We start from the raw sequence: 27,375 nt of genomic DNA, 5'->3' as shown, positions 1-27,375 counted from the left end.
GAGGGGAGCTCAATAACATGATCATTCAATGAGGTAACCTTACCATATTCTTCACACTAAGTGCAACTAATCCCAAATGACATGACTTTCATATGGACATGCCTTCCAATCGTCCATCCAATGCACATGATCAAACTCGGTGGAGAATCCAAAATATTGTTGCAAACCTACATCATGCATATCAATACATCTATTGTAGATTCACAATATTCTTAAAAGAGGTCCTACTAAAAGGATTCCTTGTAAAGGATTTCTTGGGTAGGTATGAATATACCATTGGTTTCCCTTCTCTACTTTTTTTACTTTTCCTTTCATGCATCCCGCTTACTTCTTCTCATCTTCGTTACTAAGGTCTGAATGGCAACATAGAGCTCTACACATCTACGTGGATTCCTATGGTTTGAAAATGCACATGATGTGCACGCCCTCGACTGGACTAGCGATACAGACAAATTTGCGGCCAAATAATTCTTTGATACATACATCACTACTTGGAAACTTCACCCCGTCCACAATAGGACTCCTGGAATACATCTATAATCTATACGTGATCCCTGCTTCCTTGCGAAAAATGAAATCTTTGCGTCAAGTGAGCTCCAAGACTAAAAGGAAATTGTGAACTATGTCCAAAGGCACACAATTTTTCATTCCTCTACATACCTTCACAAAAGAAATAACTCTACTACTTTCCACTATGGAGCCCCCTGGGAATTGCATGAGACCTCTTCGCTGCACATTGATGCTTCTGGTCAGAAAAAGTACTCTCCTACTTGAAATCATGACAAGCTCAATGTCCACAACTCTCATATGCTTGCAATCTAGAGGGTTAACATTGACTTCCAACCAGTTCTACCACGACATATTGTTTTGAACTACATTGCAAAGTATGTTGCAAAAGCAGAGGCAAAGTCCAAAAGCTACCACTAGATGCTTGCACGGCTTGCACAAAGCCCAACCCCGCGATGCCCCTACTATGACTGTTGTTTGGAAACTCCTAACAAAAATGGTTGCTGATAGGGACATTGGTGCACAAGAAACATGCCACATGCTCCAAAAACTCCCACTAACCCATTGCAGTTATTCTTTTTCCTCCTCAATGTTAAGAAAGACATTTTCAGACATGTTGCACAAATCTTGGATGGTCATCCTCCAACAACACCCTTCATCACATTATACATGCAAAGACCTCATGCACTTGAGTCATTGCCTCTTATTGAATTCGCACGGTCTTGGTCATTCTCCTCCCATCGGAAGACATCACCATGGAAATGCATCTTCCCTCCCATGGTTGTGCACTTCATTCCTCAGTACACCTCAATTTTGGATAAATATTCAACATTCTATGTAGAATTTTATTGGATTGAACTCCTCTTATATTTCACTTTCTGTAGACTACCTTACGACATTGGCGAAACCAACGAGGTAGTTATTTCACATTGGAAACAAATTAGCAACATGTTTCTACCATGGAATGTCCAACGGGCTCCTTTAAAAACACCCCTCTCCAACTCTGATGATCGCTCTCCTAATAAAATGCACCCCCCCACCACCATAAACGTGGAAGAATGGAAATTCCTCTCACAACTCCACCTAGGTAAAAAATTCATCCTTGATGAGCTCGACATGCTTGGCCATCATGAATTTGATGCAAACGATAATTGGGACCACTCTCTTATCCCTTCGCAGTTGAAAGAATGACCATTCACTTCATATAATTCAACCGCTTCTCCACAACACTCCGCCAAATTCCCTATTCAAATCCATAATCCCTGCGTGGGGGTTGTTCTTGTTGGACCGGGGCTAGAGGGGAGCTCAACAACATGATCATTCAATGAGGTAACCCTACCTTCTTCTTCACACTAAGTGCAACTGATACCAAATGACATGAATTTCATATGGACATGCCTCCAATCATCCATCCAATGCACATGATCAAACTTGGTGGAGAATCCAAAATATTTTTGCAAACTTGCATCATGCGTCTCAATACATTTATTGCAGATTCAAAATATTCTTAAAAGAGGTCCTACTAAAAGGATTCCTTGTAAAGGATTTTTGGGGCAGGTATGAATATACCATTTGTTTCCGTTCTCTACTTTTTGTACTTTTACTTGCATGCATCCCTTTTACTTCTTCTCGTCTTTGTTGCTAAGGTATGAATGGTAGCATAGAGGCTCTATGCATGTGCGTGGGTTCCTATTCTTTGAAAACGTACATGACATGGACGCCCTCGACTGGACTAGCGATACAGATATCAGTGCAGCCAAATAATTCTTTGATACATACATCACTGCTTGGAAACCTGGCTCCCTCCACAATAGGACTCCTGGAATACATCTCTCATCTATACTCGATCTCTGCCTCCTTGCAAAAAATGAAATCTTTGCGTCAAATGAGCTCCGAGACTACAAGGAACTTGTGAACTACATCCAAAGGAACACAAATTTTTATTCCTTTACAAGCCTTCACAATAGAAATAACTCTACTACTTAAAGCTATGGAGCCCCATGGGAATCGCGTAAGACCTCTTCTCTACACATCGATGTTTCTGGTCAGAAAATGTACGCTCCTACTAGAAATCATGACAAGCTCAATGTCCACAACTCTCATATGCTTGCAATTTGGAGGGCCAACATTGACTTCCAATCAGTTTTGTCACGCCATTCTGTTTTGAAATACATTGAAAAGTATGTTGTGAAAGCATAGGAAAAGTCCGAAAGCTATTAGCAGATGCTCGCATGGCTTGCACAAAGTCGCCCACCCCCCCCGATGCCCCTACTGTGACTGTTGTATGGAAACTCCTGACCGAAATGGTTGTTGATAGGAACATTGGTGCCCAAGAAACATGCCACATGCTCCAAAAACTCCCACAAACCCATTGAAGTTGTTCTTTTGTCTCCCTCAATGTTAAGAAAAATGTTGTTAGACATGTTTCACAAAACTTGGATGGTCATCTTCCAACAACACCCTTCATCACTTCATACATGCACAAACCTCATGCACTTGAGTCATTGCCTCTTATTGAAGTCGCACAGTCCTGGTCATTCTCCTCCCATCGAAAGACATCACAGTGGAAACACATCTTCCCTCCCATGGTTTTGTGTGTCATTCCTCGGTACACCTTAATTCCAGCTAAAGATTCAACATGCTATGTAGACTTGTACTGGAGTGAACTCCTCTTCCATAGACTACCTAATGACATTGGCAAAATTGACGAGGTAGTTATTTCACATTGGGAACAAATTAGAAACATGTATCAAGCATGGAATGTCCAATGAGCTCCTTTAAAAACACCCCTCTCTGACTCTGATGATCGCTCTCCTAATGAAATGCACCCCCCCTGCCACCATAGAAATGGAAGAATGGAAATTCCTCTCTCAGCTCCACCTAGGTAACAACATTGTCCTTAATGAGCTCAGCATGCTTGGCCATCGTGAATTTGATGCAAAACATAATTGGGACCACTCTCTCGCTTCATATAATTCAACTTCTCCTCCATAACACTCCGCCAAATTCCCTATTCGAATCCACATTCCCTTTCCTCCTTGTCTCCAAGCTAGATCAGGGAATTCAATATCATTTTCTACCACTTCTCCAATAGTAGCTCCAACACACCATTAAGATGCTCATCCAAGGCATTATTAGCACCGACAAGTCTTTCTTGATTGATTGCCTAAAAAATGCCTTCCTAACCAACTCTACCAATGGACAAAACCTGCTACTCTTGCTTTCTCCAACCGGTGTTGCAGCATTCCACATAAATTCCCTAACCATACACTCCAGCCTTCGCATCCATACCTCCTCTATGAAACGTTTGGAAGTTCAATCCTTACTAAACCTTTAAGAACAACTTCGGCATGTCAAATACATTCTCATTGATGAAATGAGATTCATTGGTCCTAAAATTCTTGCTCAAATTGATGAACGGTTTCTAGAGGCCTTTCCATCCAATTGAAACAACCCATTTGGTGGCCGATCTATAATCCTTTTGGGGGACCTTGAACAATTTCCACTTGTTAAAGATACATCAATGTATGTAGGCATGTCTTGTGGCAATGTTGTTTGGTGGAGCTTCGATATTGTTGACACACTTTTGACAATATTTCACCAGCAAGGTACAAGTCCTGAGCATATTTCATTTCGCCAACTCCTCTCCAACCTTCATAATGAAACCCCCACATTGGATGATTGGAAACTTCTCATGACACGTTCAAAATCCAAGATTCCATAGGATGAGCTACATACATTTGCCAATTCTATGCGTATCTATGCAACTAATGAGTTTGTTGTGCTACACAATAAAACCATGATAAGAAAATTAAACCTACTAGTTGCACGTTGTTATGTCAAGCAAAGGAAACAAATGCAAAAGTGCTTCTCTGCAATGGTCAACATTTCATTCTAATAAGCAACTTATGGGTTGAATTAGGCCTTGTTAATGGTTCGCTTGAGAAAGTTGTTGCTATTTACTACGCACCTAGTTCTCGATCCCCAGAACTCCCATCATTTTTTGTGGCTGATTTCATTCACTACAAAGGTCCACCATGGGATGCCTCAAATCCAAAATATGTGCCTATATCCCTCGTAACATGGGTTTCTCACACACAAATTCCCCTTCGAATGGCATGGGCCCTAATGATCCATAAATCACAAGGCATGACACTACAAAAGGCAACAATCGACATTAGCAACATTGATCGTCAAGGCCTAACATTCACAACCATATCTATAGTTAGATAATTGAATGATCTTTGAATATCTCCACCTTCCTCCTTGACACGCTATTCACGCATGCAAGAAAATCCTTACGTACTTCACAGGAAAAAGAAGAAACATACCTTGCCTCCAAATCTGTGAATCAAACTACCTAAAGACCTTCTCCTTTTGGTTGCTTTCCTTCCTTTGCATTTCACTTGAAAATTTTTCATCTTCTGTCTCATGTTAACACCTTAAAATATCATGTTTGTTTTACCTATTCTATCTATAATATACTTTCACTTTCAAAAGGTTGCTACTATTTTTCTTCTATGCTTTCCCTTTCAATTAATGAATTTATACATGTTCGCTTACACGCTTTCTCTTTGCTTTCACAAACAGATGGATGTACAATATGTTTCTCAGCTCTACACATTTTTCCTTCAGATACATGAACAAGAGGCTTCTCTTTTGAATATACAAACATGATTCCTATGTTCTTGTATTGTGCTTTTATACCAGATGTGTCCAACTCTCCAACTACTTAAAAGGATTAAAGATTTCGTGCATGTCCTCATCCATGTACATGAAAGGGATGCAAACAGGAAACTTCGAGCATATTATCTCGATCGCATCCCAAATCTAAATATCAATTGGTGTTGTAGATGCCACACACCATCTTGTATTTACGACTAGGAATTTTCCCTACAAGAGAAAAACAAGAAAAAAAACATGCACTTTGGTTGAAGGACTTCAAACATTTTTTTTGTCAGTCCGCTACATGCTTCTTCTTTTATAGAAAATAATACATGTTGTTTCATCAAAATTTTCTTGCTTTAAAGTAACTTATATAGAAAAGTACCCTACTTACATGGACATTCTCACTACCCTACTGTCTCTAGTTCCTTGTCTATTTGCCAATTTTTCTTGCATGATTGAACATAATATGTGTGTATGCTTTTCCATGTGAAAGATAGCCAACAATTATAGTGTGGAAGTTGATATGGAACAAAGCATACTGCCCAACAATTTCCTTATCCAACCATTAATCTAAATGCATTTCCAGTGAACCTCTTCTACTGTACATTTGACTTTAAATGGTAATTAAAAGGGTTTTGTGCACATGTGTACTCTTTCTTGAAAATATATTGTTGCATGGATATGCTGCAAAGATTACTGTGAGTACTTAATTCTACAGTCTTTCACAACACTCTGAATGTATTTCTGACGTATCACAATCAGTTTTAGATTTTGTGATATAACCATGAAAGGACTATGCAAACCAAATTTCCCCATGTTTTGTTGCTATTGACAACCTTCTCCCTGTTTTCTTGCTACTTCATTATTAATGCAACATGCAACCATGTTCAATCCTGATCAATTTTATATCTGAGGTATCACACTCAGTTTCAACTTTTATGATTTGGCCTTAATACTGCAAGATGGAACAATGTTCAACCATGATCATTTTTATCTCTGAGGTGTCACATTCAGTTTTAGCTTTTGTAATATGGCCATGAGAGGACTATTCACACTAAATTTGCGTGCCAAAAAAATGCCAATTTCATGCCCCAAGAAGAAGATAATTCCTATGTAGGCTTGATATGGTGCATGTTTTGTTGCCATTGAATCTGGTCTCTTCATGATTATAAATTAAAGATGGATTATGGAACCATGTTTAATCCTGATAAGAATGAGTGCCAATTGTAAATATCGAGCAATTTTATTTCTAAGGTATCACAGTGAGCTTTAGCTCTTCATTATTATTGATGCAAGATGGAACCATGTTCAATCCTGATAAGAATGTATTAAGTCACAACTGGATTGTTGATTGAGACAATGAAGTAAGAAGTTTTATCCCTAAGGTATCACACTCAATTTTAGCTTTTGTGATATTCCCTTGAAAGAACTATTCAAACCAATTTTTTGAGATCAGAAAATGCTAATACCTTGCCAAAAAAGAAGATAACTCCTTTGTAGTTTAGATATGGTCAATGTTTTCTTGCAACTTACTCCTTGGAATCTAATGATATTTTTTCTACATTTGGTATGGGAATACGGCGACTAATAATAGGATTATGTTTTATCCTAAGAAGAATACTTTGTCATGAATATTTTGATGAGTAATTTTAGAAAAAAATTATACTATGTATGTCGGTGTATTTCATTGCGACCTTTCAAACAATCGACTTCGCTCATGTCCATTAAATTTTTGGAATATTTTGGAAACTGCAATCCATATAAGGATGACCATTCTTGCACTTTATTGAGATCTTTTAGAAATTGACTTCGGGCATATCCCCAAGATTTCAGGAATATTCTAGAATCTGCATTCAACATATAGGTTGCCCATTTAGAACTAGAGCAACAATAACACATTTATAAAAAATACTCAGAATATCTGTCAGACAGATGGAGAAATTGTTGATTTCTAAATGTGCTTATTGCATTTCAAACTCATTGGGAAAGGAAATATGATCTTCTCAAGTATAGGTCTAACTGAAAATCAATGTTCAACTTCCACACTAGCTTGAAGCTTAGTCACCACAAAGTACATTGGCATATAACATGCTTTTCCTACAATAACAAAAGTTATAACAATAGTAAACAAGAAATACAATACATTCTATTCAAATTTACACTAACTACTTAGTTTACTCCTACTAGTGAATCTAATACTAAAATTAATTCCTTAAGGTCTAGAAAGACTAGAAGTTTGAGAGAATTTTATGAAGGCTTATATGTGAATTCATATTGGTTTACAGTATAAAGATCAATGTGAAATGAAAATTTGAAAAGTACAAAGATAGATTGGTAGAGAAGGGTTTAGCATAGTACCCTAGAGTGGGTATTGGTGGAAAAATGAGACATTTCGATGAGTTACAAGTTTAGATATAGTTAAAGTTGCCTTGGTCCTAGTATGTCAGAAAAGGTGGAATGTTTATTATATGGATGCAAATTGAACGTTCTTAAATGGAATTTTTTAAGAAGAAATGTATCTAGAGAAACCACTAGCATATATGGTGGATTGATGCAAAGATAACCTATACAAGGTGAAAAAATCTCTATATGGACTTAAGCAAGCTCTAGGAGCTTGCTATAGCAAGATTGATTCATATTGGAATTGTGGTGGATTTAGCATAAGCAACATTGAGACCACATTGTATACAAAGTTGAATGAGTAAGGACAAATTCTATTTATTTGTTTGTGTATTGATGATATGATCTTCACAAGGAATTTATTGCTAGAAAACTTTAAATTAACCATGAAGTAAGAATTTGAATGACTAATTTGGAATTAATGAGATTCCTTATTTTTATTGAAGTCATTCAATCAGATTCAAGTAGCTTTTTTTTCAAGGTATGCCATGAATGCGCTAAAGAGGTTCAGGATGATGAATTCTAAACTAGCACCAACTCCAATTACAATATGAACAACGCTTAGCAAAGTATAAATAAGATCCAAAATAAATCCAACTCTACTAAAAAATTAATTCGTAGTCTTATGTATCTCATTACCAATAAACTAAACATTACATATCCTATTAATTTGATTACTAGGTTCATAGAGTCTCCAAAAATTTCTCATGGACAAAATGAAAATGAATTCTAAAATACACCGTTGAAACAACGAATATGATATATTATAATATATAACCCATGATAATCTCCTAATTCGATATACTAATAATTATTTTGATAATCTCCTAATTGGAGATACTAATAATAATTTTGTAAGTATTACAAATCACTGTAAGAGTTCTTCAAGATGTATTTTTTTTATCTTGGTTAAGTCAATTGTTACAATACCATTATTTGAAGTAGATATGTAGTAGCAACAAGAGAAGTTTGGTTACGTGGATTAGTTGGATATGTTAATAGTTATTTTGTAAGTATTACAAATAACTGTAAGACTACTTCAAGATGTGTTTTTTTTCATCGTCGTCGTTGTTCAAGTCAATTGTTAGAATATCATTATTTGAAGTAGATATGTAGTAGTAATGATAATAGTTTGGGTAAGCGGATTATTGGGTGATTTATAACAAGAAGAATAGGGACCAACTAAAAGTGCATCATCATCATCATCGAGAATAGTTTGGGTACGTGGAATATTGGGTGATTTATAACAAGAAGAATAGGGACCAACTAAAAGTGCATCATCATCATCATCGAGAATAGTGGATTAACAAGAAGAATAGGGACCAACTAAAAGTTGTTCATCATCATCATCGGTACATGGATTATTGGGTGATTTATAACAACTAAAAGTGTATCAATAGTATATTTATCAAGGAAATGTGTTGGTTATTAGAGAAGCATATTATATCATATATCATTTATTAGAAAGTTTGTAAATATTGGAAAAACGTAATTTTGTAAATTTAAAAAACAACAAAATTATTAACAAGAAATGTATTTGAATTTTATAAATAAAATTTAAAGATTTTAAGCTTAGTTAAAACATAGATCAATACACAATAGTGTTAGAGATAATTACTCCCAATTAATTTGTAGTTTAATTTATAGTTGATGTAAAGTCTAAATTTAGAAATAAATTAGCAAATGTTCAAGAGATAGAATGGGAATAACCATTACTGACATTCTATGATCCTTCAGGAGGATCTGTCCATGAGTCATGAGCTTTTGTGTCTATTTATGGTTCCATTTTCAAACAATTTAAGTAATTTGAATTAGCGGAGCCATAGATTTATCGTGTGCATTGTGTGATTTCAGTGCAAGTCATTTAGTGTGTTCAAGTCATTTAGCAATTTGGTTTCCTCTGTCCATGTTATTTGGTTCGCTCATTGCGCTAGGCAAGCATCATCAGTCGATTCTTTCACATCCACATCAGCTAAATTTCTCCTCAGAGAAAATAATTGATGCAATACGTAGATGAATGGATATTTAGAATAATGGATGCGGGATAATGATTTTGCTCATCTGATTTTGCCGTCAGCGTCTAACTCCTGAGGTCTCCCCGCAATTCATAAGCGGGGACGACCACTATTTTATCACATGAGAATACTCTTTTTTATTTGATTCGTTCATTGGGCCGAGGAAACATAGCCAATCGATTCTTTCACAGTTGCTAAATTTCTCCGCGGAACAAATGAATGGATGTAATACATAGATGAACGGATCTTCAGAATACATAGATGCCAGATCTTAATACATGGGTTTTCTAATCTGATATTTCTCCCCGGAACAAATGAATGGATTTTAATATACAGCACGTTAATTTATTTCTCCCCGGAACAAATGAATGGATCTTAATATACAGCACGTGAATTTTACGAAGGATAAGGTATAGAGAGAAATGTGAGCAATGTAAACATCACACAGATACGTTCACATGCGCTAAATTTCTCTATGGAACAAATGAATGGACCTTAATATACACTCCAAGAATTCTATAGAGGGGAGGCTATAAATGAGTAAAGGAAACATTACGCATCGATTACTTTCAAATGCGATTAATTTTTATGTGAAATAAATGAATGTATCGTGAAATGCACTCCAAGAATTCTATAGAGGAGAGGCTATAAAGAAAAGTAAAGAAGATACATAGTGAATTCTATAAAAGAGAGTTGTCCCGAGGATGTCACAGAGCTATATTGACCTTCTGGTTATCTACATACACTCTGAATTTTAAAAGAGAGTTGATTCAAGGGAAATGTTACAAATTCGATTGATTTTTTTTAATTATTTTAGTAGGGGATTTTATTCAATGAATTTTTTACTTTTGTTTTTTGGCACAATATTTTTAATTTGACTATATATTAGAAAATGCCTCTAAAAATCACATTATTTAACCCCTTACCCATACTAATTCAATACACTTTCCCAATTTAAACCTTACTTTAAGTAAATATATTTATTTTTTCATACAGCGCCCTGTCACACCCCCAATTCCTTTTTCGTTAAATTGGGTGGGTGCAGCACCACCTAAGTAATTAACATTCACCATTGTTACATTACTTTACGAACTATGCCTTAATATTCACTATAAAACATAAATAACATATTAATGTGCGGAAACCATTAATATTAAAACATCAGCAATGTAGAACGGCAAGAGAACGATAGCACATGTAAAAGAAATCTTTTATTATATATGAAGAGTTTTTGTACAATGACCAGGAGCTTGGCTCCACCGGCGTTTATACCCAAGTCAGGCGCCCACCCATGCAAGAGCGCACGGTGGTCTCACCACGACTTAACACAACACGAGTTTCCTTTGCCGAATGGGCGGGCGTGCCCATGCACAACCTACGCCCAACACAATCCAAACTCATATACAATACTCCGGCGGGCGGGCGCCCTAGTGCATCCCCCACCCGCGCCCCAACTGAACTCCAAATCTGCGCAAGTCTTGTGTATCCCGCCCGGCGTGCGGGCGCATTAGAACTGTGCCACGCTGCGGCTATACCCTTTATTCCTGCGCCTTTTCTTGTTGTTCGACCGAGCGATGTTCGATGGTTTGAAATGCCAACTCCTCCGCGCATATATATGCTACCGTCGTGTAGCACTACGCCCTGGCCGACACTTCAATTAAACCTCCAACCGCCGCGTCCTCAAACGATATGCAACGCCATCATATGGTTGGCTCGCCCTCCGTTTGCTACGCTCCTCGGTCAGTTTCATGAACGAGCTCCCCTCGACTCGCCCCTATAAACATGAACGACAACATTGCCTATACAATATGTATTTCATCCTTGGTTGTTCACACTGAGTTTTCATGACTTAGTCGCATTGTGGAGCAGGCGGAGCATGCACCCGGTCGCTCATCGACCACAGGGCATTACATACTCCCCCACTCGAACGCATTGTCGCCCTCGACAATCTTGACTGCCTCAAAAGCTTCCTGTCATACCTCTCAATTTTATTCTTCCATCTCCAAAGTGAGTCCTTCGATTCCCAACTTTCTTCCTCCAGTGCATTCTTCCATCTGACAAGAAATTCCCGCTTCATGTGGCAACCAATCCTTGTAGTTCTGAAGCTCAAAATCTTATCCAACTCCAGTCCTGGCTTGTCTACAATCCCGGCTGGTCCTTTCGGCGGTTCAACTCTCTCTGGATGGTCAGCGTCAAGCCTACATCTCTTCAACTGACTCATGTGAAAAACTAGATGCTTCATGTGCATATGGTGTGGAAGCTCTAGCTCATAAGCAACTTCCTCACTCTCTTCTTCGCTTGGAATGGTCCCTCATACTTCCGTGTTAGTTTTCTCGCAGTCCCCTTGGCTGGCTGAAACTGCTCCCCAGTAATCCTGAGAAACACCATATCTCCCACACTGAAGTGCACATCCCGTCTTCCTCGATCAGCATATTTCTTCATTCTCCTTGCAGCTTCGTGCAAGTGCAACCGTGCCAACTCCAAGGTCTCGTCCCAAGCCTTCATGAACTTCTTCGCATGAGGACTCCTCAAAAACCCTCCTGTCACTACGGTATGCAGCGCAACCAGCATCTGCCCATTCACCAACTCAAATGGACTATACCCCGTCGCAGAACTCTTTTGAATATTGTAGCTAAACTGAGCAATATCCAAGAGTTCAGGCCAATTCTTCTGATTAGTCGTCACATAATGTCTCAAGTAGTCCTCCAGCAACGCGTTGATCCTCTCGGTCTGCCCATCTGTCTGCGGATGGTAACTCGAACTCATCAACAACTCTGTCCCGACTAACTTGAACAATGTGGTCCAAAATCTGCCTATAAAACGTGGATCTCTATCCAACACGATGCTTAATGGCATCCCCCAATACTTCACTTTAAATAACAACTCCGCAATACGCTCGGCTCCACATGGTATCTTTGTTGGAACAAAGACAACATACTTGGAAAAACGATCAACCACGACCATTATCCCATTATACCCCTGAACCTGTGGCAACTGAGTGATGAAGTCCATCAAGACACTCATCCATGGTCTCTCAGGAAACGGTAAAGGTTGCAACAGTCCTCCTTGCCTCTGAGTATCTAATTTGTCCTGCTAACAAATGATGCATGTATGTACATACTCCTCTACATCCTCTCGCATCTTCTCCCAAAAGAATCCTCTCTCCAACAATGCCAAAGAACGACGCATCCCTGGGTGGCCAGCCCATGGTGAGTCGTGGCACTCCTTCAAAAGGTGCCTTCTGAGCCCAGATGACTTTGGAACATAGAGTCGGTTTCCAAAGAACAAGAACCCGTCTCGTAGAAAGAACTTTCGTGTCTTCCCCTCCTTTATCTGCTTCACTATATTCTGCGCCAAAGTATCAGTTTCAACACTTTCCTTGAGCTTATTCTGCATCTCTGCTAACATCTGAACTCAACTCCTACTCCTAGCTTCCCGGTCTTCTCCCTCTAATGCTACAAGTTGTCCCTTCCTGCTATTAAAGGGCATCTGCTACTGCAATGTGCCTTCCCGGTCTATACTTGATAGTCATGTCGAATTCTGCCAAGAAGTCCTACCAACGAGCTTGCTTCACAGAAAGCTTCAGTTGTGATGCAAAATAACTTGCTGCAACGTTGTCTGTCTTGACAACAAACGGCTCCCCAATCAGGTAATGCCTCCACACATGAAGACAGTGAATGATTGCAGTCATCTCCTCCTCATGGACCAGATACCTCCATTCTCTATCCTGCAACTTCCGACTCTCATACGCCACGAGATGCCCATCCTGCATAAGAACTCCTCCTATGGAAAAATCTGAAGCATCAGTGTGTACCTCAAACGGTCTCTCAAAGTCAGGCAACTTCAGTATCGGTGCTATAACCATCCTCTTCTTCAAGTCATCAAATGCCTTCTGACATTTATCCATCCAACTCCACCTCTTGTCTTTCTTCAATAGGTCTGTCAGTGATGATGTTACCTTGGAGTACCCCTCTACGAACTTCCGTTGGTAGTTGGTCATGCACAAAACACCCTCATCTCATGGACATTCTTTGGTTCAACCCAGTCCTCGATCACCTTCACTCTGCTCGGCTCCATCCGTATGTACCCTTGACCAACAATATGCCCAAGGAACGGAATCTCGGTCTGAGTGAACACACACTTAGACTTCTTCAAGAACAACTGATTTGCCCTCAGTGCCTCGAATACCATCGCCAAGTGCTTCTTATGATCCTCCATGTTGTCATTGAACACCACTATATCGTCCAAGTATACTACTACGAACGAATCCAAGTATGGTTGTAGGACATCATTCATCAAAGTACAAAACGTAGCAGGAGCATTGCACAACCCGAATGGCATAACAAGGAACTCAAAGCTACCATACCTTGTTACTATCGTGGTCTTCTTCTCATCTCCTTCATCTATTCACACTTGATAATACCCATGCCTCAAGTCCAGCTTGGAAAACACTCAGGCTTTCGCAAGCTTGTCAAAGCAATCAGCATCCAATGGCAAAGGATACCTGTTCCTTACCGTCTGCTTGTTCAATGCATGGTAATCACAGCACATTCGTAACTCATTCGAATCCTTCTTCCGCTGGAACAATACCGGAGCTCCATAAGGGGACCTTGAAGGCCTAATGAAACCTGCATCAGCTAACTCCTTTAGCTGTCATTTCAATTCCTCCAACTCAGGTCCTGATAATCGATAAGGTGCTTTAGCCGGGGGTTGCTTTCCTGGCTCAAGCTCAATGCTATGGTCCACTGCACGCCTTGGTGGAAGCTTCTTTGGTAGCTCATCAGGCATCAAATCTGCATATTTGGCCAGTACCTCAGAAATCTCGGCTGGAACAGGCGTCCCCACTCCATCACCTTTGACTCCCTTGAACATCACCGCATATGTCTCCATATCTGACTCCTTCATAGCCTTCTCCAAACTTAGTGTCGAAACATGCTGCACCCTGACTTCCCTCCTTTGCCTGTGAGTGGGCAAAGCCCAAGTTTGTGACTGTCCAACCAGCACCACCTCATCACAGAAGGGGACAACAATAGCCTTGTTGCCCTTCAAGAAATCCTGTCCGAGTATCATATCGAAGTCGTTCATCTCCATCACTGTGAAGTCCAACTGACCCTTCCAGTCTTTTATCTGCACAGGCACTTCGTGTGCCAAACCCACCACTTTAGCTCTAGAGTTCACTGCCTTGACTTCCACATTCGATGGGAAGATCATCAATCCAACCTCTTTTGCCAACCATGTCGTCATGAAGTTATGAGTGGCCCTCGTGTCCACCAGAGCTTGAATGGTCTTGCCATGCATCATCAAGTCCACGAAACCCAGACTGTTAATCCATGATTTCTCCATAAATTTTCCCTGCATACATGTCTGTTCTCTGCGTTCATCAAGCAACGACTTCACCACCTGTGAACCTGCTCTGATACCACCTGTCACGCCCCCAATTCTTTTTTCGTTAAATTGGCCGGGTGCAGCACCGCCTAAGTAATTAGCATTCACCATTGTTACATTACTTTATGAACTACGCCTTAACATTCATTATAAAACATGAATAACATATTAATGTGTGGAAACCATTAATATTAAAACATCAGCAATGTAGAAAGGCAAGAGAACGACGACACATGTAAAAGCAATCTTTTATTATATATGAAGAGTTTTTGTACAATGACTGAGAGCTTGGCTCCACCGGCGTTTATACCCAAGTCGGGCGCTCACCCGTGCAAGAGCGTACGGTGGTCTCACCACGACTTAACACAACACGAGTTTCCTTTGCCGAATGGGCGGGCGTGCCCATGCACAACATACGCCCAACACCATCCAAACTCATATACAATACTCCGGCGGGCGGGCGCCCTAGCACATCCCCCACCCGCGCCCCAACCGAACTCCAAATCTGCGCAAATCTTGTGTATCCCGCCCAGCGTGCGGGCGCATTAGAACTGTGCCACACTGCGGCTATACCCTTTATTCCTTCACCTTTTCTCATTGTTCAACCGAGTGATGTTCGATGGTTTGAAATGCCAACTCCTCCACACATATATATGCTACCATCGTGTAGCACTACGCCCTAGACGACACTTCAATTAAACCTCCAACCACCGCATCCTCAAACGATATGCAACACCATCATATGGTCGGCTTGCCCTTCGTTTGCTACGCTCCTCGGTTGGTTTTATGAACGAGCTCCCCTCGACTCGCCCCTATAAACGTGAACGCCAACATTGCTTATACAATATGTATTTCATCCTTGGTCATTCACGCTGAGTTTTCATGACTTAGTCGCAGGGAAAATTTTAAGAACCCCCCCTAAATTTATAAATATAATAAATGGGCGAATCTCCATGGTATATAGGAAAAATGAAAGGCGATTTTATCAATAATATAATATGTATATATAATTTTTTGGCGAATCTCTCACCAGGCATGGCGAATATTTTAGTCAATTATAAAATCTTGTAAGATCTTGGCGAGTCTTTCACTAAATAATAAAACTTTGTAAAGTCCTAGTGAATCGTAGCATAGGCTACATGTTGGTTTAATTCCCCCATTTAAATACGCTACATTCCAGGTGAATACCATGGGTCAATACCATGTGCCATTTTGGTGAATACCATGGGTCAATACCATGTGCCATTTTTATTTTTATTAATTCTAATATTAGGGTTAATAATGGTTTTTTGCATGGTATTAATAACAATCTAGTCCATGGTATTTGTCCCATAGTATTTTGGCCATAGGTTTAACCTAAATATAACCCATTTTTTTAGTGTTCGTAAATATCAGGTGACTTATGGAGTAAATATAAAAAAATGTTTTATTTGTTTACCATACCTCTCGTTTATTTATATTTTTATTAATTTACCATACCTCTTTTACAAATATGGTATTTGGCCCATAGGATTCACTTAAATAAAACCTCTTTCTTGAGCCTTCATAAATAGAACGAGGGTTATGGACTAAATATAAAAAGAGGTTTTATTTATTTACGATACGTCTAGTTTATTTATATTTTTATTTATTTACCATACCTTTTGAGTAAGTATAAAAAGACATTGTATTTATTTACCATACCTCCACTTATATTTTTATTTGTTTACACCCTTACATGTATATAAGGTGACTTATGGAGTAAATATAAAAAATGTTTTATTTATTTACCATACCTCTTTTATAAATATGGTATTTGGCCCATAGGATTCACTTAAATAAAACCTATTCTTGAAAATGGGCGAATGGATTCACTTAAATGAAACCTATTCTTGAAAATGGGCGAATGGAAGGTTGTAAGTCCTAATTTCAAGGGCTAAATTTACCTTTTTTACCCTCTCCCTTAAAATAAGGTGGCCTATTTGAGGTGATTTGTAAAAATGTACTATGATACAAAATATTCGCCCACTAAAAATTTAAAACCCCTTAATTTCGCCAAAGGGCGAACATTCGCCCCTAAAATTATCCTTGCTTAGTCGCATTGTGGAGCGGGCGGAGCGCACGCCCGGTCGCTCATCGACTGTAGGGCGTTACACGCCCCATGCTCGAGATCTCTGCGACGAACCCTTTCATTCCCTCCGTGAACTCCTTCGTTATGCACTTCACTGCGACTTCTTGGCCGCTGCTCGGGAGGACGCCCTTGTAAACTTTGCCAAAACCCCCTTGTCCCAAAATGTTATCACCACGGAATCTGCTGGTGGCGATGCTGAGCTCCTTGTAAGTGAATCTATGGGGCCAGTACTCTTCCTCCCATTCTTCGATCGTTTCCCTGTTTTTCGCTCTTTTGAGAAACCAGACCGCCCCAATCCCCAGCGTGAAGAGAACCAAGGTGGCCACGGTGACGCCGGCTATGAATCCCGGGTCCAGATGTTTGGAATACATGTTAGCAAGTGAAGGGAGACGCGACACATTGACGGGCGGCGCCGTCCCTTCGTTGGTGAAGCTCCACGCCATAACGTAATGGTCTTCCACTAACATCCCTGTGGATGCTGAAAATCCAACAAACATCTTCTCTTTCAGAACACTGTGCAGATCAATTTTCATAGATATCAATGGCCTGTGCGGTCTCGGCAAGCCGGCTAACGTGATGGTAATGTTGAGGCGGCGTTGAGGATGATTGTAATCGATCCAGGCCTGTATGTTCTGTCCACTCTTGAGGCTCAGTCCATGGAAGCTGTCCACCCCATCCCAATAACCGGCAGGCACGGTCTGCTCCGAGATGAGGCTGTTGACGTCTACACCCACGTGGTTGTCGTCGGGATCATTGAATTCCGGATTCTTGGTCGTATCGAACTCCACTGCAAATAAGTGATTGTATGGCCGCCCGTTGCTGGTGAGGTCTAACAAGCCCAAATACTGGGACGCAATAGCGCGAATGGGGTAACTGTGGGGCATCATGATGAACGCTAGTCCATGTCCTCCGTCGTTAGAGGGAGGATGCACAATGGAAAAAACGAAGGTAGTGCTAAAGGAGAAACGAGTCTCGTTGCTTTTCATCTGCACGGGAATTGAATAGAGCGCGCGGCCGATCATATAATGCGATTGCTTTGTGAGAGCAAGCACGGATTTCGAGCCGATGACAGAAGCCTCCTCTTCCAAGATCAGGTGGGTTCCGTTAAATCCGTCGAAGATGAAAGTGGTGTGTGGATGATCCTCATCGACCTGTGCAGGAATAAGTGGTAAAAAGAGAGAGGTGCAGGCTATCAGGAGGAGTCTGCGCCATGGTATTAGCATCATTAGTCGTTTCTTTGGGTGGAGCGAAATTCCCCAAAATTCCTTCTGGGAAGAATAAATAGATATGGATATTAATACCTTTTTTTATAAAGAAAAAAACACTGATATTCAATACATTGAAAACCAGTACATGGTCTAATATAGTCCATAATTGTTACCATCAGCCATAAGCTGTATCTACAGACTTAATGAACTAACATAACAGATATAACCATAGCCATTCTAAAGTCCACGGTAGATAGTTGCATCCCAATACAATGACCTGATCTCTCAAAAAAGATGTCCCTCTATCATCATCGAATACTATAAAAGTCCTACATAATCAAAAGCATATAACAGCTGAAGTATCAACCAACATAAACGGTTGCTACAGAAAACTATCAATAGAAATATTAGCCAAATGGTATGGAGCCATCCTCCATCCTGGTACCATTTCCAAAGAACTGGAAATGCAAGCGCCCAGAAATGATGGATATTAATACATACTCAAGTGATCTATAGCCACAAAACATATATCAAATAAATGAAACAGATTGAAGTGTTGGGTGCAGTTATCTTCCAAAGATTTGCTAGCCCTAAAAGCACCCTTCGAAAATCCTGGCAAGAGCATTGAAGGACTACGTTTCTTATTGTAAATGTTTTTTATAACTTATGACCACGGAGATTTCGTATCGTTAAAATATTCCTCTTTCGGAACGAAAGAGGAATAACAGGGAAATGACCGACGAGATAAGAATAACAGGGAAATGACCGAGAAGATAAGACGTCGTATAATGACCGAGAAGATAAGACGTCGTATTAAGGAAGGAGGAATAACACAGGAATGACTCCGAAGAATGCCGAATTTTTGGAACGGTTAAAATAGCCGCTTCATAATTACAGACGTAGAAGAGAAATTGCAATTCATAAATGTGAGAGTGACATTAACATCTTAGTTGTAATTTGGATTACTTCTCATCTCAAAATTATGGCATCTTCCGACCCGTGATTTCATCCATGTTACTGGAGTGATGCTAGATAAACTCGGTGGTAAATAACGTGTTCAAAGAATTCTGGCTTCATTAAAAGTGAGTTGGCAACTAATTGACTAGAGAAGTCATCTTAGATTAAAATGTAGATATCAATTTATACTACACCGGTAAAAAATAAAATTATAATTTTATTTTAAAATTTTAGTATAAAAAAATAATATATATATATATATATATATATATATATATATGATGATGATGATGATGATGGTGGTGGTGGTTAACGTCCACTAAGACCAAATTGGTCTATCGGACCTATAATTTCTTAATTTCTAATTGTCTGGCTCCTCGTCTTTCTTGGCGAGATTGGTGATGTAGCTTTCTTTTTCTTCTTTATGGTCTTCCAAATTTCTTTATCTTGCATCTTCTTCATCTCGTCTGGTTCTTGGGACATTGGTGTCTTCGCTTCGCGATCTATTGTGTTCGTCCTTTTGGAGATAGTCGGAGAAGAAGTTTGGTCTAAGAGATCTGCTTTGCTATTAAATGAAGATTTATTTTGCGCGTTATTTGAAACCTCATAACTGTCGATGCTTGAGGGGTTGTCGAGTTCACTTTTTTGTTGTTGGGGGGGGGTTTCCCCCTACTTGTCTTGAGAGTTGTTTCTATCTTGCCTGATTTCTTGTAATTCAAAGTTTTCTTGAGAGTATTCTTCTTGGATGACAGTGTAGTGTTCTTTTTGTGCTCCTTCCCACCATGTAGATCTGTGGTGATTTTTTCTAGCACAATTTTTTTGGGAGGCTTTTGGGAAATTTTTGGCTAGGTGGCCTGTCTCAAAGCAGGATTGACATTTGAAGAGGACACTTTCGTAATCGAGTTTCTGGTTCCACACATAGTCTTTACTTGTTAGGTGTATTTCAGCTGGGAATCCAACGTTGAAGTCCATTTCCACACAAATGTGTGCATACGTGGTTCTGGCATATTCCTCTGTTTTTGGGCACCTGCAGTAAAATTTCCCAATTGCATTTCCAATGGCTTCTAGCGAAGAGAAATTCCAGAGATGCAAGGGTAGGTTTGGCAATCTCACCCAAACTGGTGCTGAGGTTATGACTGTTGTTGAGGGATCGAATGACGGGTTCCATGGCCTCATGAATAGGCCTGATTTATCCCAAAACCAAGGGCCAAAATCTAGAATACATTGTCTGCTTTTACGGTTTTCAAAATCTACTATAAAGAAACCCCTAGCACAGGGGTAGATATTAATTGCATTAGGAATTAGAGGCTTCCATACCTTCGAGATCCAACTGTGGAGAGCTGTCAGCCACGGCCAAAAACCATTGAATCGGCATATTAGGGCACTTTCAAAAAACTTCAAAGCCTCATCGAGTGAAGCCTGGACCACCTGGACAGTGGGAGCTGGGGCTTCACTGACGATATGGGCAGGAGCTTGCCCCCCAGAGGCGGATGGAACTGAGCCAGCAGCTATTTTCACGAAGCTGGGAGCCATCTAGAGAATGTTCTCCTTAGCAGGCGAGGGAAGCAAGACCGGGAATGTATATTAAATGTGCCGCAGAGCCGCAGATCATATCATGGCAGATCTGAAAGCCGTAGATCACCAGCAGAACACCTTAGCAGGTGAGGGAAGCAAGACTGGGAATGTATATTAAATGTGCCGCAGAGCCGCAGATCATATCATGGCAGATCTGAAAGCCGTAGATCACCGCAGATTTGAAAGCTGCAGATCACCGCATATCTTCGAAGAGAGCGCGTAATATAATATCCACCAATGGAGGATGTCCTGAAAGCAAACGAGCAAAGCAGCAATATGGACTGGAAATCGATGAGTCAAGAAAAGCCCGAATCGAATCTTTTACTCAAACAAAGCAGCACCAGAATGGAATGAAAGCCATAGATAACCGCAGATCTGAAAGCCACAGATCACCGCATCAAAAATCTTCACCGCAGATCTGAAAGCCGCAGCTCTGAAAACCGCAGATCACCGCATGAAAACCGCAGATCACCACAACTCCAAAACCACAAATTATATCGCATGAATACAATACGATTAAAAGAAAACAGGGAATGACAGTATATAATCGCCGGAATGACAGTATATAATCGGTAAAATGTACTCTCCTTGTACATTACATACATACATCCCTCACTCAGAAGGCGATCCCTCGGAAGTAGCCGCGCAACATCGGGTGGAAGTTTCACATGCCTGCGAAAACAGAATCCCGCTTAAGCGAAAACAGAGAAGGGCTGAAGCCGTAGATCACTCGTAAAGCCGCAGAGAAGGGCAGAACACCCGTAAAGAAGAAGAGAAGGGCAGATCACCCGTAAAGCCGCTGAAGCCGCAAATCAAATATATATGTGAATAGATTTGGTAAGTAGAATATATTTAAAATTACTTTTATAATTAAAGATGAAGATGGGAATTATCAAATGTGGTTAACGTTTTTTATATTTTATTATCCACTTGAATATATTTATTATGTTTTTCTTTGGATTTAGTGACTATTATAGAATTTTTTCCTTCATATTGGTTTATTGTGTTTTCTTCCCTTTTGCTTTATTCATTTCTTTGTGTTTTCTTTTTCCTTTTTATATTTTATATATTATATTTTTATGGATCTTAATTTATTTTGATTTACGAATTAATAATTTAGTTGACTTTCTTATTTATTAAGCTTTGTAATAAGAATAAGTTTCCTTTATTTTGATAATAATCCCTAATCTCAATTTATTCCATCCATATATATATATATATATATATATATATATATTAATTTCTACTAATTCTTACTCAAGTCAAAAGTTAGCTTGGAATCTAGGATTTTAAGTTATATATATTTAATTATTTAAATTATAATTAAAAGATTAATTTTTTAATTAAATAAATAAAAAATCAAATTTTATGTAAGAAAAAAAAGATAATATTAATATCTATTTATATACATTTCACTTAATTATTTAAATTATGATCAAATTATTTTTTCACCTATTTTTTACCTAGTCAAAAGTAAGTGTTTCTTTATAGCCAAAAGATCTCTCTCATCATTCATCTTACGATGAATCACACTAGTTAGTTTTAAACATGTCGACAAATATTCCTTGATATGATTATTACCGATTTTTTTCTTTTGTAAATATAAATCACACAAGCCTTTCTTTTGTAAATATAGATCACACAACCCTAAACTCGATTAGAAATATATTATTTTATAAATAATAAAAATATGTAATTAATATCTTTTTAGTCTTTACTATCAACTTATTATTTTATAACTAATGAAATATAAGACAATATAGACTCATTAATAAAATATTTGTTTTTCAAGAAAATATACTTAAATACTACAATTATTCTATTCTCTTCCAGGGATGGATAGTCTCTCTAGCAGCACGAGATACTACACATAATCTATATATATAATAGAAATATATGTTTTATTTTTTATTATTTTTTTTAATATCTAATTCTTATTTTCTATAATACAATAAATATAAATTTAGTTTTGAAGTTGTATTATTTTTTATTTTTAATAAAAATTAATTTTTTTGTTTTTTAGTAATCAGAATATAATAGAATTTTTATCAATAATAATTTTAAGAAAAATCTTATTGAGTTTGTGTTTTTTGTCGGTCAAAAATATTTTATTATTTGTTTAAAAAATTACATTTAATTTGCTATTTCTTTCTTGTGCTCCTTGTTGCATTCTGATCGGAACGTGAAAATAAAAAACCAAAGTGTCATACACTACATCCAGAACTCAAGTCATAAACACGGATACACCAAAAAAATTCGGGAATACAAACAAAACAAATCATCATCAGAAATTTCTTGGAGGTGTCAGGCCTTGCCCGACATTTGGAGGGTCCAGGGGTCAAATTCCATCATGAGCATGGTGTTCCAAGCGATCGATGCTTTTGTCAATTTGGTCCAACTGCTCCATCGTGCGTCATTGGTTGCGCCAGATAGAATCCATCCTATCCATCATCACCCATTGGTTGTATTAGATGTCATTCAAAAATGTGATCAACTCATTTCTATCTTCATGTCATTGTTGCCTCATCTCTCCCAAGTATACCATGACCAGCTGGAGCTAACTAGCTATTGATTCCAAGGAGGGCGAGGCGGTTGCTATCCCAAGCACTGGTCCAAATTCTTGGGCCATTTCTCCATCAGACGCACCATTGTATCCACCCCTACCATGCTCGGCCACTACTCTACCAACCTAGGACGACATATCACACCGAGGAGCTCTGCCACGCCTACCCCAACCCCTTTGGCGAATCATTTTACATTCTTGATTAAACCAAGTAAACACCCACCAAGTCCCACACTGTCTCCTTTTCCTAGCCCCTATCCACTTCATGCAAGAACAACTAGCAAAGACCGGTGTGCGGAGACGCCCCACCAAATGGAGCGAGACTAAGAAAAACTAGAAAATTCCACAAGGTACCAAGTTGCAACATTCAAACAATGCAGAATTAAAAATCCACCCACTACCAACTCTCCTAGTGTCCACCAAAACCAGAGTACCCCTCTTGGCCAAATTCCTACACCCTCCAAGACAGTTGAACACAAAATCTCCTCCAGGCCAGAACTCCCCAGAATTCACTAAGAGAAACCAACCAAGCTAGATATATACACTACCGAATTGATTAGAGACCGCTCCAGGCCAAAAAAAGGCGAATTGAAGGGACAAATATTACCATCTTGTCAGGAAATTTGCTTCAAGCGTCGAGGCCTCCCTCAACTAAGTAGCATTCTAATTGCGCATCCATACCCTATGACTGTTGACCGCGTGAAAACTGGTCGGGTTTCCCGGGCCCTAAACCCAACAATTCACACTCTCACTCTCAACCAGACCTCTAACCCTGTCACTAGGACTAACTTCACTGCAAAACAACCATGAAGTAAGGGGCATGCACAATCAACTAGCCTATGCATACTCCTCAACATTATCACCACCCTCCTCAGCTCGCATAACTACTATGAAACTCTATCTCCAACTGCTTACATACATCCTTATTGTAATGCCCCTAATAATAATAAATAAAATAAATAATATTATATAAGTAAATAAATAATAAATAAGAAAGAAAGGATAATAATATTAAATAAATAATAAATAATGAAAAAATATAATAATAGTAAATAAATAAAATAATAAATAATGAAAGTTGTAAATAGATATATATAAATGTAAATTATAAAAATAATAAAACTTAGCAAGGTTAACAACGAGCCTAGATCCATCCTAACATCGGATCTATAAAATCTCTCGAGGTGCAAACCTATTTTTTGAGTGCACCTTGAGACATTTGATCCCTCTCAGCACTTGATAGATCCGGCGTTAAGATGGATCTAGGTTGGTTTCAATGGTGTGCGGTCATACAAAATTTGCTGAACATCTAATTATTTTGATAATTTTAAATATGCTAAATATGTCTAAGATTAATTTGGTCAATTTAATTTAAAATTTGCTTGGTTACCTCAAAAAAGTGATATGTCTAAGATTAATTTGGTCAATTTAATTTAAGATTTTCTTGGTTACCTCAAAAAAGTGATATGTCTAAGATTAATTTGGTCAATTTAATTTAAAATTTTCTTAGTTACCTTAGTTTGTTGAGATGAGAGAGACTGTTAGTAACTTGAATGATGAAAAATGATGAAATACAAATTTTGAGTGCAAAGTGTCAATGTAACAATTTTGATAGATAGAAAATGTGAATGCTAAGAATATAGTCAATTACAAACAATCTTCATTGCAATCAATCTGAAACTATTTTTTTCCATTTTCTCATATCGATCATATGAAAAGAGTAGATGGAATCATAGACCATTCAAATATTTAACTTGAGCTACTGTAGTAAACAACATACCTTGTCTCTGTTATTAATAGTAGTTTTCTCCAAAGTCAATCATTGTGACTTATGGAGTGTTAAACACTAAATAATTTTCAGTGGTAGTTATTTTCTATTACTGGGTTTGAATGAAAAGTAATTAAAAATGTTGAATGATGGAAAATAGTAAGAAAACATTTTATTTAGGATGAAAATTCAAGTATTGTATGTATGGTTGAGCAATTTTTATGTGCTTACACTGAGATAGAGTGTGTATGTTTTGGGGGTGAGAAGGAGAGACAAGGGGAGATAGAGATATAGATGGGGGGAAAGGTAAGAAGAGAGAGGCAAAGGTAGGGAGGGAGGAAGAGATGGATATGGAGAGAGAAATGTTAGGGAGCGTGAGAAGGGGAAGAGAGAGAGAGGGAGGGGAAAGCGAGGGACAGAGGGAGAGAGAGATAGATATATATGGAGAGAGAGTTTATATGTTTAGGGGTTGAGATAGAGAGATAGAGAAATCAATGCACACTATTAATCTAATTACTTTGAAATTAATGTACACCATACATCTTGTTGCATCAAATCAAAAATCAACATCTACACTAAAATCAATGCATCTAGTGCAAACAATCAAATAGGATTAGAAATCAACATCTAAACTGAAATAAATGCATCTAGTGCAAGCAATCAAATATGATTATAAATCAATATCTACACTAAAGTCAATGCATATAATGCAAGCAGTCAAGTATGAGTAGAAATCAACATCTACGTTGAAATCAATGCATCTAGTGTAAGGTATTAAATATGATTAGAAATCGACATCTACACTGAAATCAATGCATCTAGTGAAAGTAGTCAAATAGGATTAGAAATCAATATCTACACTGAAACCAATGCATCATGTGCAAGCAATCAAATAGGAGTAGAAATCAACATCGGTACTGAAATCAATGCATCTAGTGTAAGGTAATAAATAGAATTATAAATTAACATCTGCACTGAAATCAATGCATATAGTGCATATGATCAAATAGGATTAGAAATGAACAACTACATTGAAATCAATATATCCATTTTAGTGAAAATCTAAAATATTCATGACTTTCTAAATCTAACTTCTATGTCTATATTTGTCACTGTGAGACTCTTTCTTCTTCCCTCTCTCTCCACCTTCCATTCTGTGTCTGTCTCCCTCGTCCTCTCCTTCTCTCTCTTCCCCTTCCTCTCTCCCCCGCCTCACTCTATCTGCCTCTCCCTAACTTTCTCTATCTTTCTCTTCTTTCCTCTCTGCCCCTGTCATCTATATTTATACCTCCCTCTATCTCTTCTTATTTGTCTCTCTGTCTCAACCCCCTAAACATATGCCACGCTCTCCCCCCCCCAGCATATCTATTTATATCTCCCTCTTCCTTTCCCTCTCTCTCTCTCTCTCTCTCTCTCTCTCTCTCTCTCTCTATCACACACACACACACATTGACTCTCCATCTATCCCTTGCCACTCCCTCTCCACCTTTCTCTCTCTATGTATTTCTTCCCCTTCTAACTCCATCTTTCTCTCCCCCTCTATCTCCTCTCTCTCAAGTCATCTCTCTTTTTCCTTCCTCTCTCTCCCCTTCTCTCCCACCTCCATCTGTCTCTGCCCCCATCATACACACTGTTATGAAACCAGCTCATAAAAAGATAGAAAAGATAGATGAACACCTTAGCAATAAGCCTCTTCGAGGGGGCAACCTCATTTACATTACAAAAATGAACAATTCTTGGATGATTAAAATGACAAAACCTCCTTCCTATATATGGGAGTCTAAGGAGTCACAATATAACCCAGCTGACCTAACAATAATAATATAAAGCCACAAAAATAACAATAGAGGGATTCTATGGGACACAGTAATAAAAATATGGGGATAGTAGGGGCACAACAATATTAATAAGGGATACAACTACAATATTAATGACTTAATCACTAGTATTATAGGGACCTAACATGCCCCTCTCCTTCAAAAAATTGTTGTCCTCAACGCTTGAGTAGTTCTAGATGCTTCTGTATAAAATTCTCATCCTCCCATGTGGAATCTTCAGCGGATAAGTTCTTCCACTTGATCAGATACTCCGAATTTGATCGATTTCGTAGCTGTCGAGTTCTTGTTTTTGTGACTGCTTCTGGTTCCAATATAATTTTTCCTTCCTCGTCAAGTTCTGGCAATATTGTTTGAACTGAGAGCTTGTCACCTATAACATTC

At 38.6% G+C, this 27,375-nt stretch overlaps 1 protein-coding gene across 1 annotated transcript in view; it reads right to left on the bottom strand.

Annotated features, from left to right (window-relative positions):
* Positions 1 to 17,087: 17,087 nt before the first annotated feature.
* LOC149160486 (L-type lectin-domain containing receptor kinase V.9-like) overlaps positions 17,088 to 27,375 on the bottom strand; it is a 43,174-nt gene continuing 32,886 nt past the window's right edge. Inside the window, exons 3-4 of the mRNA XM_089434623.1 lie at positions 18,571 to 18,622; positions 17,088 to 18,236 (exon numbers count right to left, since the gene is read on the bottom strand). Coding sequence (XP_089290749.1) covers positions 17,088 to 18,236; positions 18,571 to 18,622 — 1,201 coding nt within the window. The remainder of the gene's footprint in view (positions 18,237 to 18,570; positions 18,623 to 27,375) is intronic.

This window comes from Pinus tabuliformis, chromosome 5_2, assembly GCF_031772625.1.
Source record: "Pinus tabuliformis cultivar Carrire ecotype Pingquan chromosome 5_2, CPIR1, whole genome shotgun sequence".
Taxonomy (NCBI): Eukaryota; Viridiplantae; Streptophyta; class Pinopsida; order Pinales; family Pinaceae; genus Pinus; species Pinus tabuliformis.
Note: the sequence above shows the minus strand (reverse complement) of the source record. Positions and strands in the feature narration are given on the sequence as shown.